This window comes from Chaetomium fimeti, assembly GCF_033439085.1.
Source record: "Chaetomium fimeti strain CBS 168.71 chromosome Unknown B0H64scaffold_3, whole genome shotgun sequence".
NCBI classification, from domain to species: Eukaryota; Fungi; Ascomycota; class Sordariomycetes; order Sordariales; family Chaetomiaceae; genus Chaetomium; species Chaetomium fimeti.
In genome coordinates, this window is record NW_026944331.1 from 2,117,037 (window position 1) to 2,135,156 (window position 18,120).

At 56.9% G+C, this 18,120-nt stretch overlaps 9 protein-coding genes across 9 annotated transcripts; 7 read left to right on the forward strand and 2 right to left on the reverse strand.

The window, feature by feature from the left end:
• Positions 1-1,006: 1,006 nt before the first annotated feature.
• B0H64DRAFT_431222 (uncharacterized protein) lies at positions 1,007-3,465 on the reverse strand (the record flags this gene model as incomplete). The annotated part of the gene is made up of 5 exons (XM_062805953.1): positions 2,945-3,465; positions 2,749-2,892; positions 2,203-2,686; positions 1,212-2,136; positions 1,007-1,083 (listed from the first exon to the last, which is right to left on the reverse strand). Exons 1-5 carry the CDS (start codon positions 3,289-3,291, stop codon positions 1,007-1,009), a joined length of 1,977 nt encoding a protein of 658 aa, XP_062660758.1. The 5' UTR covers positions 3,292-3,465.
• A 448-nt stretch (positions 3,466-3,913) lies between these two features.
• B0H64DRAFT_121463 (uncharacterized protein) lies at positions 3,914-4,850 on the forward strand. Its single transcript, XM_062797955.1, has 3 exons — positions 3,914-4,111; positions 4,204-4,287; positions 4,352-4,850. The coding sequence occupies exons 2-3, from the start codon at positions 4,208-4,210 to the stop codon at positions 4,671-4,673; spliced, it is 402 nt and encodes a 133-aa protein (XP_062660759.1). The 5' UTR covers positions 3,914-4,111; positions 4,204-4,207; the 3' UTR covers positions 4,674-4,850.
• Positions 4,851-5,254: 404 nt separating this feature from the next.
• On the forward strand, positions 5,255-6,830 carry B0H64DRAFT_121465 (D-isomer specific 2-hydroxyacid dehydrogenase). Its single transcript, XM_062797956.1, has 2 exons — positions 5,255-5,820; positions 5,890-6,830. The coding sequence occupies exons 1-2, from the start codon at positions 5,346-5,348 to the stop codon at positions 6,723-6,725; spliced, it is 1,311 nt and encodes a 436-aa protein (XP_062660760.1). The 5' UTR covers positions 5,255-5,345; the 3' UTR covers positions 6,726-6,830.
• Positions 6,831-6,980: 150 nt separating this feature from the next.
• B0H64DRAFT_121450 (uncharacterized protein) lies at positions 6,981-8,750 on the reverse strand. The gene is made up of 3 exons (XM_062797954.1): positions 8,366-8,750; positions 8,148-8,313; positions 6,981-8,091 (listed from the first exon to the last, which is right to left on the reverse strand). Exons 1-3 carry the CDS (start codon positions 8,646-8,648, stop codon positions 7,332-7,334), a joined length of 1,209 nt encoding a protein of 402 aa, XP_062660761.1. The 5' UTR covers positions 8,649-8,750; the 3' UTR covers positions 6,981-7,331.
• A 1,326-nt stretch (positions 8,751-10,076) lies between these two features.
• On the forward strand, positions 10,077-11,351 carry B0H64DRAFT_121508 (formyl transferase). The gene is made up of 2 exons (XM_062797957.1): positions 10,077-10,801; positions 10,856-11,351. The coding sequence occupies exons 1-2, from the start codon at positions 10,393-10,395 to the stop codon at positions 11,125-11,127; spliced, it is 681 nt and encodes a 226-aa protein (XP_062660762.1). The 5' UTR covers positions 10,077-10,392; the 3' UTR covers positions 11,128-11,351.
• A 294-nt stretch (positions 11,352-11,645) lies between these two features.
• On the forward strand, positions 11,646-13,169 carry B0H64DRAFT_319374 (uncharacterized protein; the record flags this gene model as incomplete). The annotated part of the gene is made up of 2 exons (XM_062800426.1): positions 11,646-13,020; positions 13,075-13,169. 2 exons carry the CDS (start codon positions 11,646-11,648, stop codon positions 13,167-13,169), a joined length of 1,470 nt encoding a protein of 489 aa, XP_062660763.1.
• Positions 13,170-13,471: 302 nt separating this feature from the next.
• On the forward strand, positions 13,472-14,437 carry B0H64DRAFT_121518 (uncharacterized protein). The gene has a single exon (XM_062797958.1). The coding sequence runs from the start codon at positions 13,774-13,776 to the stop codon at positions 14,188-14,190; it is 417 nt and encodes a 138-aa protein (XP_062660764.1). The 5' UTR covers positions 13,472-13,773; the 3' UTR covers positions 14,191-14,437.
• A 539-nt stretch (positions 14,438-14,976) lies between these two features.
• B0H64DRAFT_440724 (uncharacterized protein) lies at positions 14,977-15,959 on the forward strand (the record flags this gene model as incomplete). Its single annotated transcript, XM_062806501.1, has 2 exons — positions 14,977-15,409; positions 15,469-15,959. 2 exons carry the CDS (start codon positions 14,977-14,979, stop codon positions 15,957-15,959), a joined length of 924 nt encoding a protein of 307 aa, XP_062660765.1.
• A 367-nt stretch (positions 15,960-16,326) lies between these two features.
• On the forward strand, positions 16,327-17,580 carry B0H64DRAFT_457278 (uncharacterized protein; the record flags this gene model as incomplete). The annotated part of the gene is made up of 1 exon (XM_062807370.1): positions 16,327-17,580. One exon carries the CDS (start codon positions 16,327-16,329, stop codon positions 17,578-17,580), a length of 1,254 nt encoding a protein of 417 aa, XP_062660766.1.
• Between the last annotated feature and the right edge of the window lie 540 nt (positions 17,581-18,120).

Genomic DNA, 18,120 nt, shown 5'->3' on the forward strand with positions numbered 1-18,120 from the left:
ACAACAGGTGAACTTTCGGGTGGTGAAATCGTTGCCTATGGGCATCTGGCAACGGCATAAGGTGACACGCTTCGCGTTCTAGACTCCATGACGTTTAGAAACTCCCGCACACGTAACAAGCAGGAGGAAACTTGTCTTGGAATGTTTCTGAGGATGAATAATACGGTATCTAGGTGGTTACAACGCAGAAGCAGGCCCTCTCCTGACAGTTCTCTCCCGCTTGAACCTGGGCCAAGGTTCACGAGCCCGAAAAGAAGTCGGCGGCAAGCAGTGTTTGAACCGCTTTCGGGGCCTCAGGTCAAATATCTCCACGCTATCCCGCCGCGTAGGCCTCAAGGACGATTTCCCCGAGCGACCACTCTGATCTGTATGTAGCGGCCACGGGGAATCGCCGTTTGGCGGTTGGTGTGGCGAGAAAGGCCGCCTGTATCCCTGACCATCCTCCCGTCGTTTTCGTTTCGAGTGTGGCTCTACGCTCGGCCTCACTATGTCTTTGCGGTTGACTTGTCGAATTCCCCGGGGGTTGGTAATGGGTTGCATTGGTCGCGCAACAGGTACATCTGACATCTCGACGGACTTTCCTACTATGGGGTCGACGTCGGGGGCGATGAGGAGATCCCATCGGGAGTTGACTTTTTGGGGGGCCCAAGAGAAGAGAATTTTGTTTTCGTTTTCGTCCTCACCGGAAATCGGCTCCATCGAGGACTCCAGCCCCAGAGTCAAGGAGTTTGCTTCTGGTGTCTTAAGCGCTTCAATGAATGCCTTACGCCGGTGCAGGATAGGCTCATGTGTTACCGCTTCCTGGGGGTCATAGTTCCACGCGTTAGACCATCCTGTCCCATCATAAAGTTTAGCACGGAGATGCCAGGTTGGTGCCGACTGTAGCAATTTCAGAAACCGTGAGCCACCCGCTCGGATTTCAGCCGGATTGGTGACGAAGACACAGAGCCGTGGACCTGTACACCCCGCGGTGGGCTTACTGGAGTTGACAAGGAGAACTCCGTGCTTAGGCATTGGAGGAAGCTCCGGCGGCCGTCTGAACCAACGAGAGGACTTGATTTCTCGAGGGCAAAATGAGGGTGACTGCTCAGATATCCCTAGCTCGTCAAGCACCGAAGAGCCTCGTAGAAAAGAGCAGAATGGCTCATTTCTTCCCACTTTGTGTTGGTCATAGAGAGTGCGGACAAAATATGTTGTGTCCGCTGTGTCACCTTTGAGCACCGTGTCGGCCCGAATAATGAGGCCTGCGTCAGATCTTTCCACAGAAACGACGGAGAGGGCATCCCGGTGTTCTTGTCCGTTTTTGGTGGACAGTATCCCCGTAGAGAGACAAACTCGGGAGATACAGGCCAGCAGATTGCTCCCAGTAGACTGGCGACGCAAAACAAGGAGGATGTCGCTAAAGGCATCCTTGTCCACAAAGGGAAGGTCGGAGAGCTTATGACCCCTAGCAAGCTTGTATCCGGCATGGACCAGTATATCGTCCACAGCACTCTCTTCGACGGCAAGATAAGACAGCTCTCTTGTTTGCTCCCAGTCGAAGGAAAGGTACGCAGCGACGCCCGCCACTACCAAGAAAGTGACTTCCCGGTGTGACTGGCCCTGACCGCGATCCTTTCCCGTCCAGTCGAACTCGAGCGCGTCTAGAGTTTCTCCTTTCACTCTCCAACCCTCCACCAAGTGCTTAAGGAGGGAAGCCGCCAAGTTTTTGGATCCCAGGTCCGAGTCTCTCGATCCTAAAAAGGCGGTCAGGTTCTCCCGGGTTACATAGAGACCAAAGAATCGACTCTTGATGTAACGAATATCGCGGATCACACCCGATTTTGTGTCGAAGGATCGAAGTGCGTCCTTTATGCCTGATTCTTGCCCGACCCACGCCCCCGTATTGGTGTTGTCGGCCTCGGGGTTAACTTCAGCCCACAACCCAACCCGATCACGGGCATAGTAGGTGGACATTATGTCACTGTCCTGGTATGCTAAGCTCTTGGAATCGGAGATAGCGAGCTTCCTCAGACTCTGGATGATGGCTTCCCGATACATGTCACGAGCCCAGTCAAAGATATAATCGATGATCAGCAGCAGTTGGAGTGCCCCATCCTTGACATTTACGGCGCCGCGCCAAAGCTGAACAATCCGCTGGGACCCAGAGATTAGTCTTGTGGACTAAATCAGTCGACTTCGGAGAAGCAGGCTGGTACTTACAAAGTACTGGCATCCGTCTTTTATCTCAATGTAGGCAATGGAGACCTTCCATTCCTCTCCCTTGTACGAGAGAAACCACACAAGAGGGCCCGCGTCCCACTCGCGGTCCTCTCCCGCCGCCGCGCGTAGATTTTCCTGGAGCAAGAGCAGCTCCCTAATGGCGAAGGCGGTCTGATATGCTGCATCGCTGAAGGAATCCGCACCCTTCTCCGATTTGGCCTCGAGAACGAAGAAGGGAAAGTTCGGAGGTTCCGCGTCTCCACGAAAGGGGTGGCTAGTGATACTGTCGCCGACGCACTGGCCGGCTGCCGAGGGCCTGTTGTCGGTTGAAGACAGGAGGCGCTCTAGCCTTCGGGTTGATCGCAGCCCGTAAATCCTATCTGGCTTCTCTTCCCGTTTTGCCAGCTCGGATTTAAGTTCCGGAGGATAGACCATTGCCTCCTCAATATGGTAATCGAACAAGGGGCTGATGCCCGGATCGTCCCTGTCGCGGGGCCCAGGCTTCAGCTTGGGGTAAGAAGGAGAGAGACAGGGAACCTGGCTTACAAGTCATCGTGCTGCTCGCTTGGGTCACAGGCGCATGGTTCTCGGTCTCGTTGGCGCTCGCGGAGTCGCCTCGCAGCCGCTCCATCGGTATTCCCAGGATCGACCTCTTGCTCAGACCGCCAAAGCCGCCCCCGACACCGCTTACTTCGAGCTTGTTAAGACTAATTTCCGCAGCCGCGTCGGTGCCAAAACTTACCACGCTACCTCGATGGACATTCGGGCCATGACTTCTGTCTCGACTTCAAATCGCCAGCCAGATTCATTTTTGCGGTTCGCTAGACATGTCTGGGCTTTCACAGCCACGCGTTTTGCGCGCCGCCTCACTTGTTCTCTCCAAGGACGGTGAAGAGAATCGCAACTGATGCTCGCTTGATATCGGTGGTATTCTGTCTGGCCGAGGCTCTGGACGCTTCTGACGAGGTTGTCGCGAGCGGCGGGCCAGTTTTCGGGGGACTGGAACGGACTTTCGGCCGGCCCATCAAACCGAATCTTGTATTTCTTGATCAGTCGTCGGCGTTTTGGTATCTTTGAGCTTGAAGCCATCGGGACCTCGAGAATCGAGATTTCGGGAAAGGAATCGGAACACGATCGCGCTTTGGGTAGGACGGTAGGTAGGTACCTATACTTATCGAATCCAACCTTACTTCAGAACTTCTGGTACACGTCGGTTTCTAACAACGGCAGCAGGCTCGAAACTTAAAAGGCTGCGCCTTTCCCATCCTTGAAACCTTGGCGGCCGCCTGCCCGCATCGCCCCCTGACTCTGTGGGCGGCTATGTGACTCGGTACGACGCTGTTGGTTGACAGTGGTGGCTTGAGGGTGGCTGAACACTCTGGATTCGGCGCCCTCTGGGAATTTAGCCTAGGATATCAATGCTTCTGTAACTCGATAGCTACTTCGATGTGTAGATGCCACGGTAGAGCAAAGTACGCAGGTGCGGTTAACCGCGCTGGCTACATGTAGGGACACCCGAGAACCGTTCGTTATTCAGGGATTCCGGTCAAAGAAAGAAGTCCAATACTTGTAGATATGCGGTATGTACCTACCTACCTAGTCATCCCGAATCTCCATCCAATTCAAGCTGCAGCCGGGGCCAGACACATACCCAATCCCCTCGGGTTAAGTCTTAGCGTGATGAATTCCATCGGCAAACCGGACAGTTGCCCTTAATGAATTACGCTTGGTTAATGCCGGGATATCGATTGATGACCTTGAAGTGAACACTGGCCTCTTTTGTCATTGATGGTCTCATCTGGGTTGAGTCGGGTATTTCAGGGCTGTGATCGGAATTCTCACGACAACGAAAGCCGGCCCGGTCTTCTTTGGGCTTGGTCCAAATCCGCAACGCGCGCTTTGCGAAAAGGTATTACCATCATACAAACCCCCATCACCTACGCCCACTCTCCCACGAGCTGGGAAGCGCATTTACTAGTTTCCCAAACCTAATACAATCAGCAACATGTCGACTCCGCAGAGACTCAAGACGGTTCGCCGCCTACAGACCATTATGGGAACGGCGTATGCCGGCCTGGGCACCTGGTACGAATCCTGCTCGTCCAGTTTGTATCAAAACTTCATACTTACCCAGTACCAACGAATACAGGTGTCTGTTCCACCCTCAGTCGGTCATTGCGCTCGGTTTCGCACCCAAATATGTCGCCATGTCGAATGCCACTACCGATCTCTTTGCGCGATGCTTTGGTGCCCAAGCCATGACATGCGGCTTGCTCTTGGGCACTTCTGAAATGACTGCCTGCAGCTTTACCGCGTTCGGCTTAGCCATGATACCGTACATCGGATGGAACTTTTGGTTCGGTGTCGGCCCAGCCAAGGGCATGGTCAACAAGTTGATGTGGTTGGATTTTGTTGGAAATATGTTCTTTATGGGCGGGTCGCTTTGGTGTGCGAAAGTGCTGAGGGAGTGAGGTTAATGATGCGTGGTTGCTGTGTCTCTCGACTCAATTTCCTTGTCAGATACGAATACCTTCGTGACGTGGTTTGGTAATTACCCCATCGTCGTCGGGCAACAGACGGAGTGGCGCTGAAACCCCACCAAAGCCACCGCGGAGAGCGCGGGGAAGGTTTGGGGAAGAAACACAAAAACTCAGCTCCACATTCTTCTCGCCCCGCGTGCCCCGCACCGAGCAACAGCTCAGACGAATGTCTGAAGTCCATTCCTCCGCGTTCTCGTCCTGTGTGACGGGTTGGAGCCGAAGCCTTCTTTTCTCTCCGCTCCCGTGACCGCTCTTTCTCATGACCACCATGATGGTTCAGTCACCGTATAATAAGCCTCGCCGTGATCGGCGGTCTCGGCGGATTGGCGCTCTCCGTCGCTATTCTCGCAGCTTATCGCGGCAGACACAGCGGGGCTCATTCGTTGCGACACTCCCCCCTGCCCCGCGCCGCATTCCGTGATATTCCCCAGCTCGCGATAGCAACAAACATTGTTACAGGTTCATTGTGCTTTCCTTGAAGACAATCCTACGCGCTTCCTGGCGCAAGCATCGACAAGACGGGGCTACGAGGCACACCACTTCCTTACTCCCAAACTTGACCGACTCCAACGAGGTCTAAGTTGCTACCCCCACATCGCGACCATGGCCGAGCCGGTAAACACCCCGATGCCCCCGAGCACCCCGGTGCCGGCATCAACACCGCGTTCGATGTCCCCCGCGCCGCCCGTCCCGAACCTATCACCGAATGCGACCATGTCCGCCATGTCCAGGATGTTTCCACCGCCTGCGACCGGACGCGCCACACCGAAACGGCCCGTGGTCCTTCATATCGGTGACCCGATCAAATACAACCCGGGGACATACGCAGAATTCAGCACCGAGTTTGAAGTGATCCGCCCGGACGCCGCCGAGCGTGAGCGGAGCGAGTTCATACGGGCCCTGAAAGAGCGCCGCTGGGGGGACTTCAGCGCCATCTTCCGGCCATTCTGGGGCACTGGCGGCGAGATGGGCCGATGGGACGCCGAGCTTATCGGCCTACTTCCGGACACAGTGAAGGTCTTTGCCAGTGCCGGTGCGGGTTTCGACTGGGTTGATACCGAGCTGTTAGGAGAGAAGGGTGGGTGATCTCTTCCCAACCCCCGGCTTGCCGCAAACCACAAAGCGCACACCTGCTGACACGCACAAGGCATCATCTACTGCAACTCCGGCCTCGCCGCCGCCGAAGCGGTCGCCGACTTCGCCGTAGCCATGATCATCTCCACCTTCCGGCACCTGCCCTGGTGCATGACCGCCGCGACCTTCCCCCCTCCCAGCCCGCTGTCCACCGACCCCGCCCACACCGACGCGCGCGCGCGCGAGGCCTTCCAGACCTGCCACGCCCGCGCCACCGCCGCCAGCCACAACCCGCGCGGCCACGTCCTCGGCCTCATCGGCTTCGGCAACATCGGCCAGCAGATCGCCGCCAAGCTGGGCAACCCGGCCTTCGGCATGCGCATCGCCTACCACGACGTGGTGCGCAAGCCCGCGGCCCTCGAGAACTCCCTGCACGCCACCTTCCAGCCGACCCTCGACGCCCTCCTCCAAGCCTCCGACTGCGTCGTGCTCGCGACGCCCGCGTCGCCCGACGGCCGCCCGCTCGTCACGGCCTCCACCCTCGCCCGCTTCCGCCCCGGCGCGCGCTTCGTCAACGTCGCGCGCGGCTCGCTCGTCGACGAGGACGCGCTCGCCGACGCCCTCGAGACGGGACACCTGGCCGCTGCCGCTCTCGACGTGCACGCCAACGAGCCCCGCGTGCACCCGCGGCTGGTGCGCCTCGCGACCAGGTTGCCTGCTTTTGATGGTGAAGCTGGCGGTGAGACGCCGCCGCCCGGCTCGGGCCGCGTCATGCTCACGTGCCATAATGCGGGCGGGACGGTGGAGACGCATGTCGGGTTTGAGGAGCTGAGTATGCGGAATATTTTGGCTGTGTTGAGGGGTGGGGAGGCCGTGACGGCGGTGAATATGGGGGTTTTGAAGCGGTGAGTGTGTGGTGCTGGCTGGCCGACTTTCGTTCGTGCTGGGTGGGGGCCCAGAGGGCGATGGGATTGCGGGTAGGATTGGAGGTTGAACGGTTTTGAAACGCCATGGAAATGCATGAGCCTGTAGATAGTCTGTTTTGGTTGGGGGGGTGGCGACGATTGACGCAGGGTGGGAGATCAGGGGTGGAAGGAGCCGTTTTGGAACGGTGATGGATGGATGTATGTAGAAGGACCAGCTCTGGCGCTGGTGCTTGTGATTTCTTGCTAGTAGCCTTGTGTATCGCTTCGTATGTAGATAGAATCCAAAAATTAAGCGCCCGATGGGTTGGGTTGCCGATGTCCCGAACCCCTTTGACTTTTGGTAGTGAACCCCCCTCCTTGATTTGTAAAACACACGCCGTTGACGCTTGACATTTCGCCCCGTAGAATGTCAGGTAAGTGTACATGAAATGGGAATCCGCTCGCTCAGAAAGCCAAAAAAATACCCAAGAAGAATGACCAAAAAGACATTATTAATGTCCGTGACCCGCTGCCGCCGGAAGACCCCCACCCCTTTATATCCAGTATCCGTTCGTTGCAGCCCCATCTCCAAAACACACAGGGGAATCATCTATCGCTGCTCAGGCGGGTTGGCTGCCATCTCAACTGGGGGGTTCTGCTGCGGCGCCACGTTCGTATTGTCCAGCTCAGAGATCGGCTGCTGCGGATAAGGCCCGGGGTAGGGCCCGTATCCGGGGTGAGGGAAGCCACCAGCTTGCTGCTGGTCCGCTGGCTTGGACGGGTCGTAGTAGGAGTGCCGCCCATCGTAGGCGCCGGGGGGTTGTGGTGTCGTGCTGGACAAGTACGGGGTTTCGGGGTACGTTGTGGAGCCGATCGTGCTCGGGTTGTAGTACTGGCCGCCTTGGTTCATCTGCGGGGACATGTAGGATGGAGGATAGCCGGAAGTCGGCGGCATGGGGCTCCCCGGGAAATTGGGGTCGCCCGGCGCGACGGCGCTATAAGTCGTGCTGCCGCCGGTGTTATTCTTCTTTTTGCGCGAGCGGATCATGACGAAGGCGATGGCACCAGCAATCAGCGCCAGGCCGGCGACGCCGCCCACCACTCCGCCGACGATTGCGCCGGTGTTACTGCCGCCTGTGTCGGAAGTCGGCGGAGGCGTATCGGTTTCTGTTTGTGCGGGCGGGGTGTTGGTGGTCGCTGAGCTAGTCGAGGTTTCGGATGTGGTAGTGCTGGTGTCGCTGCTGGTTTCGGAGACGAAGGGCGAGCTCAACATTGTGACAACGGCCCTCTCAGTGTAGCATCGGTACATGGACTTCACGGTAGCGCCAGGCCAGAGGTACGTGATGCACTCGCCGATAGATTCGGTCATGCTGATATGTGTTAGTCACGCACCAAGCAGACGGGAAACTTTTGGATTGTTCCTTACCAGCATCCGGTTTTTGGGCCGGCAGACTTGCAGGCTCCGTTTTGGACGGCCTGATAATCGAGACATACGGTGAAGAATGGGTTCGGTCCCCCCGAGGATGTGCAGCCAACGACTTGGTTGGTGTTTGTCGCGCAACTATGCGATGCTGGGCAAGTAAACGGCGCGGCTGATGCATGATTAGCAGGCGCCTCAACGAGGCGGGATGAAAAAAGACTTACATTCGGTATTGGCACGCCAACCACATGTCGTCTCGTCCACCCAAGTGTTGTCCGACTGCCGCTTCACTTTGACCCAGTCCTGCCTCCTTCGCGCCAGCTCTAATGAGGGCCCATCGGTGGGCCTTGGTGTCCACCCATTCGCGCCGTCGTGAGTTGACGCTCTTGTTTCCCGCGGCAGTACTCGTGCTGCCTCTCCTCCGCGATAGTCAAGTTCCTGCCCGAATGCCCAGTCCGCGCATGCGAGATGGCCCGAGGCGGCCAGGAGCCAAAGTTGCGACCGCATGGCGGCTATCGGACTCTTGCGCGGATGCTCCCGTGTGAAAGACAAGGCTCACGCAAGACAAGGTGCCCGCAACTGAGCCGGCGATGCTTGGGCTTGCGTAGGTCGGAATCGGCGAGGGAGCGAGAGCAGGTGATTGTCGAGGTTGACGTGAACGGGAAAGGAGCGGGAACGAAGAGGATTGCGCCGCTTTTCCTCACAGCCTCCCATGCAACCGGCAAACGAGGAAAACGCTCTGGAGAGGACCACCCGCTCGGGAACCCGTCCCGTCGTGGCATGGCACGCCCAGATGCTGACGGGAGCAGGGGTGTACTGCAGGGGTTTGAGGCGTCCTTCTCGCGCTCCTTCGGCGGCCAGCGAATCAGGGCATCTTCTTGAAGCCATCCCGGCCGGCCCATCGATCTTGCCATGCTGTTGCGCTCAGAGTTCCACGACCACTGATAACGTTAGCCATGCCCGACCTGATCAAACATCCAAGAAGGATGAACTCTTCGAAGCGTCCCTCGCTGGAAACCCATCACTTCGACAACATATTCTGTCGCATAGAAACGCGCGAAGAGGCCGGCTCGCCAGGCAACGCTGAAAAGTGTGCCGTGCCCACTGCTGGTGTGACGGTTTGCAATCCTGGCGGCCCTGGGCCATTTCGCGTGCATGGGAAGCCGGGGGGTTTGCGAGTGGTCCCCTCTCACTTCCCTGTAAAAATAGGGGTGGGGCCGGGTTGGCCAATGATCTGAATCTCGAATCGTGGGGAGTTGCGACGGAAAGCCAATGATCAGTGCAACTTGCTCAGCCTTGGTGGGGCACAGCACCCACTTGCCCCGCAGAGGCATTCATCCGAAACCTTGAAATGGACATGCAGAACTTTGGGTGTTGCCTAAAAACTGTCGTGGTGCCAAAACCTTGTTGCAGGGAATCATCGACAAATGCACTGTTTTCGCGATGGATCGATCTTCATTCGACGCCATTGCCCGCTCCGCCCCGGTTGCTTCGTATCGTCTTCCCAAAGATGGAAGTATTCCGTCCATGCCTCTGTAAGCTTGAGAGAGTTGGCGGGTGGAACCGAGCCACGATCCCTCTGAAACGTGCCGCATCGACAACCAATCATAACCACTGAGCACAATTCATCACCCAACGTCTTTCTTCGTCGGCTTTACATAGAAAACTGAACTGGAAGAAAGTGGGACAATCCGATGGGACAGAAATTTATCCCCTGGGGTTTTCCACATTTGTTTCCGTGACGGTGTATTCCCGGAAAAGTTCGCGAGCACGTCCACACGTGCCCAGCCACAAGAAATTGGACACAGACGAACACCGTCACCCAGATCCCATAGTCAGTCAGAAGCAGGTCAAAAAGCTACACGGTAGGAGGATACCGGGGACAAATCGTCTCGGCGGCCACAAAACGCAGAAGGTGCAGGAATATTGCCCCGTGAAAACAGTCTCGTCAACATGCCGGTGTCGGATATCTTGCGCGTGCCATGCTCACCCTAACCCCGGTTTTCCGCTCCCCACCGCAAAACATTTTCACGGCTGCAACACCGAATTGGCGCATCATGACGAAGCCGGAACCGGGGTAGTCCTCACCTCACCATACACCAAACCACCATCTCCTTTGCGTTGACGACACACGTGGTGACACTGATCTGATTCGTCAAATACCTTGGGCGATTCTCTTTCAGCCAGCCAGTGCGCCAAAAGCAGCCACCAGGGTCTCACCAAGTCTTCACGTGGCATCCCGCAGAACACCATGGCAGACCCTTGTCGCATCGTCGTGATGGCCAGTGGGAATGGTTCGAATTTCCAGGCCCTCATCGACGCCGTCGCCGCCGGCCGGATCGCAGATTCCAAAATTGTCCGCCTGATTGTGAACCGGGGGAAGGCATATGCAACCACCCGAGCAGACCTTGTCGGTATCCCATGGGAGTATTTCAACCTGATCTCGCACGGATTTCAGGCCAAGGGCGAAAAGGACATGCAGAAGATCCAAGAATCGAGGGACAAGTATGACGCGGCGTTGGCGGAGAAGTTGTTGCAGGGTGACTTCAAGCCAGACCTCGTGGTCTTGGCCGGCTGGATGTACGTGTTTGGCAAGCACTTCCTGGACCCCATCGATGCTGCGGGCATCAAAATTATCAACCTCCATCCCGCACTGCCAGGTACGAGCCCCCTTTCCATTGTCGTTGGGCTCGCCGTGACTGACCGACCGGAAGGAAAATACGATGGCGCCGGGGCGATCGAGCGAGCCTTCAACGACTTCAAGGAAGGCAAGCTCGAAAACAACAAGACAGGCATCATGGTTCACTATGTCATCGACAAAGTCGACCGGGGCGAGCCGATTCTGGTGAGAGAGATCGAATGCCGTGCAGGGGAGGAACTGCATCAGCTCGAAGAGAGGATACACTCACAAGAGCACGAGTTGATTGTCGAGGCCGCCGCAAAAGTAGCCCGGGAGATTGTTGCCCAAAAGAGCAAGACACAATAGATGAGCTTCAAATCCGAAGTTTTTGGGCGTCTCGTATGTGTTCCGGCCAAAGGCGCAGTCCTGCTGAATTAACTCGGCGAGGGTGCTCACCGGAAGTCAAGGCCAGGGCTTGCTGAGGAGTTGCGTGTCTGTACTGTGCAACTTGAGATATTCTGTAAGCCTGAACCCCGCATACGTCGCACTCATGCATGGCTTGACGGCTGCGTCTCGCCATCTTGTTTGGTGAGTCTGGTTGTTGATTTTGAGTGATGGGTTGTGAGAGCTGAGAGCCGAGAAGGCCCGTTGATTGGTTTGCCTTCACCGAGCTTGACCCACCACTGCCTAAACCTCCCAGGTTGGAGCCAGACGAAGCGTGTGGTTTGCAGGCAGCAATGCCGACCAAACGACGCCAATGCGCCTTCCACATTGATGATTAAAACGCGATCCAGAACCTCCATGAATTCAAATCTGAACATTTAACCAAGTACCCTACGAATTCTTCACACTGAGAATTAAACCCACTCCACACCACTTCACGCATGACCGGCACAACCGTGGCTACAATGGACCCCCAACATGGTTCCGGCCTGGTTCAAATTCCACTAGAGGTCCTCACCCGCATCACCCACTTCATCTCAACCACCGACCTTGGAAATGTGCGATTAAGCTGCAAGGCCCTGGAGCAAGGCCTCTTCCACTTCTTCTCGCACGAGTTCTTCCGCAAGAAGCAGTTCATGGTTCTCAGCGACAGCCTGCAGGCCCTGATTGATATCTCCAAACATCCAAATTTGTCCCCCTTCCTCAAGCATGTCATCATCGGCACCGACCGCCCAAGCCAGCGCTATCACTTCCCGAACAGGAAAGAGGAGGCGAGCGCCCGCCTTGCAACCGCCAATGCAGACCACATGCAGCTGTTGGCCGCAGGGGGGCTCCGAGACATGCTCGCCGAGGCATTTGCTAACCTCACCAACTTGGAGACGGTCGACATCCGCGACTTTAACTCCCCAAGCCGCAGCCGCGATGGACGGGGGACTGAGTGGAGGAGCTGGGGCGCCAACACGCTGGCTGCGTCGACCAATACCAGCATCTTCACCGGCATTGTTAATAGCGAAGACCCCTATCTTAGTCAGATTTTCAGCGCTGTTACCGCCGCCCTGGCCGCTGCACAAGCCCGGCCAAAGAGCCTCGAGATTCTTGCCAGATCAAGATCAGGTTACGGTGGGATCGCGCTGCGCGACTCTGCCTTCTATATTCCGCCGCGCATGGAGGCCGCGGTATCGCCGATGCTCGCCAGTTTGCAGTCGCTCCATCTCACTTTGAGCCTGACACACAGCCTGGGGATGAAACCCTTCATGTTCCAGAAGTTCCTGTCACTCACGATCAGCCTGACTTGGCTGCGTGTGAACTTCAAGAACACGGCCCCGCACGACCAGGAAGAAGTGCTCTCTTGGTTGGCCCTCAAGGACACCCAGAAGCCCAACGCCCCATTCGACATGGCCCCTATCCAGCTTCCACGCCTCGAGCGCCTCGACCTAGGGGATACCGAGCTCAAAGCGGAGAATATACTCAATCTAGTCGTCAAGTTGGCGCCCACCTTGACATCGCTCTACCTCCGCAGGGTGTGCTTGTTCGACGAAAGTAATGACCACACGGCGGACAAGATCAACCCTTGGGACCGCTGCCTGTCTGTGTTATCCAGGACGCGTGGACTGAATCTGCGAGTCCTGGACTTGAGCCAAATCGCGCACCAGAGCGGCGGGTTCAGAGGCAGCGTGCCGTTCAAGCCGACAGAAGACTCGGCGACCATTCGGGACTGGACTTGTTCCACCAACCTGGTCACTTTGGACAAGGCCATCGCGCAAGCGGTTGCAGCCATGGTCCCCGATTGGCCACCGGAACCGGATCGAATGGACGGTATGTGTGCGCCTGCAGGATGTTTTCGGTATCAATTTCTAACCGCGTTCACAGAGGATGGTTCGGACGATGATGACGAAGATGACGAAGACGACGATGAAGAGGAAAGCGATGGGGAGGGAGAAAGCGGCGATGGTGAAGACAATTAACGATTGGATTCTCACTTCGCCCAGTACTTGGAACCTTCCAATCATGACGACGGGTCACAGCGAGAAGCCCACGGGTTCTATGCCTCGTTTGGCCAAACTATGGTCGGGTTACGATGAACTCTGAGCGGTAGTTTTAATTTACACAGTACCAGGCCCGGTTGTCTCAGAGCTGCAAAGATTTCGTAGCTCTGACGCCTGTCGCTTCTTGCTTCAGACAACCCTCTCGTGGCGGTACTTGGTTGAACTCTGATCAAGCGCCCACAAACTCACAGCATAGATGAGCAGCGTCGCAACTGTCGGCGGAATTAACCCAGTCTGCCAATTTACACAAGTTCCGCACCTTAAGCCTGTCAGCTTGTCGCCGAACCCACCCGACGATATTCATGGAACCCCCGATTCAGCTCCGATAGCTAAGGCGGTGGAAGAAAGCTTAGCCCAAAGCAGGAAAAGCCTAGCGAAATTGATCCAGGGCCGGGAACCGCTTAGTTCCGTGGCCACGAGGACTTCAAAAGGGTGACAGCCCTCCTTGGAAACGATCGGAAATGCAAGGTCCCTTCTTCCATCACACCCCCCATCCCCGTCCACTCACAAAACCACAACCGCAATGAAGCCCCTCCTCCTCGCCGTCCTCGCCCTAGCCGGCACCGTGTCCGCGTACCCCCGTTTCACCGAGTACGAAGAGTGCGTAACATTCTGCGACAACGACCCGACCTGCCAGTCGGCCTTCTTCGACACCATCTCGGGCGACTGCCAGTACCACGCCTGCCTCGACGGACGGACGCCCCCGGACAGGTTCAGGAAATACGTCAAGGCCGGGGCCGCCGGGTACTGTTCCGGCACCAGCCCCACGGCAACCTCGGCGGGGCCAACGGCGACTTCGACGGAAGTCCCGACGTCGGTGTCCCAGGCGGGTTCTGCTTCAACTGAAAGCTCGGGTGCGTCGGTTGGGTGGGCAGTGTCAAGGGGGGACGTTGTGCCGGCGGTTGCGGTGGCTTGGATGGTGGTTGGGATATTGAGGTGAAGGCGGGAGGCTGAAATGCGATCACGATTATCGACCTGGTGTTGGGGGAAAGGGCTCTGATACGATGGGTTATGATATGCGGACTTTGGCACAGAAAAGGCTATGTGGTTTCACTGGAATCGGTCATGAAAGAGCAAATATGGAGAGAATCAAGCTGTTTTCTTTCCCGGTACCTAAACCCTCATACGTCATGCCAACGAGGAACTTCTACGACTAGGAGACCTAGCATCTCACCCTTGTCTTACCACCATCTGGGATCGAATTTGATTATAGCTCCATCTCGATAGGTAGGGCCAAGCATCGGCCGGGAACTAACGGCGGGCGGGGTAAATACATCCCAAGTAAAACGGGAAAACGAAGAGCACCATCAAGTCAACCGGAGATAGTAAATAAAAACCGAGCAAGTAACAAGACTCTGACAGGGTTTGATGTCATGGCCCCCACTAACACCATGAGAATAAGTGCCTCAGTTTGTTCTGGCAGCACATGTCTTGATGAATTTGTCAGCATGCCGAGAACTTGAGACTGCACTCAAGACTCCATTGGCACCCCTGACCTGCTCCCCACGGTCTCACGGTGCTAATGGGAAAATATATAAAGCTGCGAAGTCACCCACTCCTAGTCCTCTTTTTCCCGGGCAGGTCAACAAAAACACACTCAACCTTCCACACACCCCCCCCCCCAACGCACGTCTCCAGCAGTCCTCCTCCTCGACAAAGGGGGTACATACATACATAGATACAAACAGCAGACCGACCAGCCCCAACCCCAACAACAACCCCAACCATGACACCCCCCACTTCCATCCTAATAATCGGCGCCGGCGAACTCGGCACCGCCATCCTCGCCGCTCTAACCACCCACCCGGCCTACACCCACCCCAAACCCAATTCCACCCCCGCCAAACTCGCCCTCCTCCGCCGCCCCTCCACCCTCGCCTCCACCGACCCAACCACCCTCGCCTCCCTCACCGCCCTCACCACCCGCGGCATCACCCTCGAAGCAGGCGACTTCGCCACCACCCCCGTCCCCGAGCTGGCCGCCACCTTCAGCAAATACGACGTGGTGATCCAAGCGGGCGGGTACGGCGCGGCGCCGGGCGTGCTCTTGCGGGTGGCGGAAGCGGCGGTGTTAGGCGGCGTGCGCCGGTTCTTGCCGTGGCAGTTTGGGGTGGATTATGCTGTGTTTGGGGCGGGGGAGGGGGGTGGTGTGGAGGGGAGTGGGCATGGGGCGCTGTTTGGCGAGATGTTGGCTGTGAGGGCGCTGTTGAGGGGGCAGGAGGGAACGGGGTGGACGGTGGTGTCGACGGGGCTGTTTATGAGTTTTTGTTTTTGAGGGGGTTTGGGGTGGTGGATTTGAAGGGGAGGGTTGTGAGGGGGTTGGGGGCGTGGGGGAATAGGGTGACGGTCACGGATGTGGAGGGGATTGGGCGTGCGGTGGCGGAGGTGGTGTTTGAACCGGGGGAGACGGAGAATAGGGTGGTGTATGTGGCTGGGGATACGGTGTCGTATGGTGAGGTGGCGGATATTGTGGAGGCGGGGTTTGGTGGTGGGTTTAAGCGGGAGCTGTGGGATCGGGACTTTCTGAGGGAGAGGCTTGAGCAGGAGCCGGAGGACTTGATGTTGAAGTATCAGAATGTGTTTGGGGCGGGGGTTGGGGTGTCTTGGGAGATGGAGAGGACGCTGAACTACCGGCGGGGGGTGAAGCTTACTGATCTACGGAAGTATGTGGAGGACAACAAGGAACAGTTGCTGGCGTCGGCGGACTAATACCACCGGAAAACCAGCCGAGAGGTAGCTATTGGCGTGGCGCAACTAAAAATATAGTTATATCAAGACACTCTCGCTGTTCTGGTCTAATCTGGAAATGAAGGGCACGGCTAGAGACTGAGGCAACGTGGGATCTGACCTCCAGTCATTGTTCGTCGCTCACCAGACCGGATCAAAGAGAGTGTCGGACTTAGGGCTTGAGTCACGGTGAATATTAGCGCCTAGAAATAAGTCAATATTAATATCCCGCCAACTCTCAAACCGAGCTCTCTTTCATAAGGTACCTATTCTCGAATTATCACAACCATTATCACAGCCCGCCAAAGCCATCGCACAACGTTGATAGCCTTACACAAAACACAAAACCATGCCACCTCTTTTATTCGAAAATATGCTGATCGCCAATGAGCTGCGCAACGAAGCCCTGCCAGCTCTCGAGCGCCTGGCCCAAAATCCCTCTCTGCGCGACAGAGCCCTCGCGCGATTCGGTCGAGACGAGCCCCCACCATACGTTTCGTCGACCGAGGACGAGGATGAGGACGAGGATGAGGACGAGGATGAGGACGATGTCATGCGTTACCCGGCATCAGACCGCGTTGGCGGCGATCTATTGGATGAGGTGCAACGCCACCTCGATGAGCCTCTCAACAGTGATCAAACCGACGAAGCAGCATCGTTCTTGGAGGGTCAGTCACTATGGTATAGCCCCGGAGTGCGCTATGATATGGAGCTGGAGCCCGAGGTAGAGCGTGTAGCGAGGTGGGCCCGAACCAAGGCTAGCACCGACACCAGAGAATATCTTGTCCAATATGGCCTGGCAGCCAAAGGGCGCGCTGGCCGGGAGCGCGTCAACATCATCGCACGCCGGAACATCAGGCGGCGCTGGCAAAAGCTTGGAGTTTGGAATCCCAAATGGGGCATCCCCAATAGGACAACCAATCCACAGCCCAACGACGACACCTACACATGGAAGTGGCCATGGCAGCATGGCGAGGCCGCCGCCGAATGGCGTAACGGCCTCGGGGCGATGTCACTGAACTCTCGGCATCCCTCCGTGCGAGCCCTTCGATCACGCCAGGGCCAGCGCCGGAGCGAGCATGCCCCCGTTCTTCCGCATCCCGGGCTTGAGGGTGACGCTTCGGCTTCGCAGGCGGAGTCGTTTATTATATCCCGACCTTGGTTCAGGTTTGCGGTCGAAGTCAGCGAGGAGGTGCAGAGGCACAGACGTCTGCCCGAGAAGATACGTTTGCTTCACCGGAATTCCGCATTTGGGGATGTCAAAGAACTTTGGAAGGAGAGGGGCGACTGGCAAGAAGAGTGGAAAGACCCGCGCGGGGGTAAGGAGGGCAAAATCCTGATCGGCTGGAAGTGGCGGCACGAGAGCCCTACCCCCGAACCCGAAGAACTTTCCGGCCTCGAAGACCTCGCCACCTTCGAGCTCACTCCCTCCGAGGTTGACGCGCTTGAGGCGGTACCCCCGCCCTCACCCCCTACGCCCCGGCGCCCTTATTCACCCGGTCCCTGGCGCTGGAGGTTCGACTCCCGCCCCCAAGAGCACCCGCCGAAAGCAGAGGACACTGTCGAGCAGTCATCGGCCGCAGGCGGCGGCCTCTTCGACTAGCTCCCGCCGCAGTGCCAAAGCCGCCTCCAGCAGTCGCTGGTCCAGCCTTTCCTTTGTGGCACCAGGGTTGCCGCCATATCCATGAACCGCCCACGGTCGCCGCGTGTCCAGACCCGGCTTAGGGGTCGGCTAAAATGAAGACGGCTCGGTATATAGCTCATGCACGTTGTTGCTCTACGGTGTTAAGCCCCGGTAATTGGTGATGTTAGCTTAGTGTTAGATCAGACTAACACAATGTCAAATTCCGCCGAGTCTCAGTTTTCTTGTGTAGCAAGTGACATAATAGTTGCTACCACCGCCTTCACAGCAGGGATTAGAAGTCGACTTAGATACCTAGTCACATTGGGAGATCTACCCCTGCCACCGTTTTTAGGTGTGCTGTCTGCGAGTCAAAAAGCAGCCCCTAGCAGACATTCTCAAGCAGGCATCACTCAGAAACGATGTAGGCATGAGGACAGATAAAGTCCAGCACAAACCAATTCCATTCAAAAAGAGGACATATACAGGCCAGAGGAAATTGAAAGAGCGTAGCGTACAGCT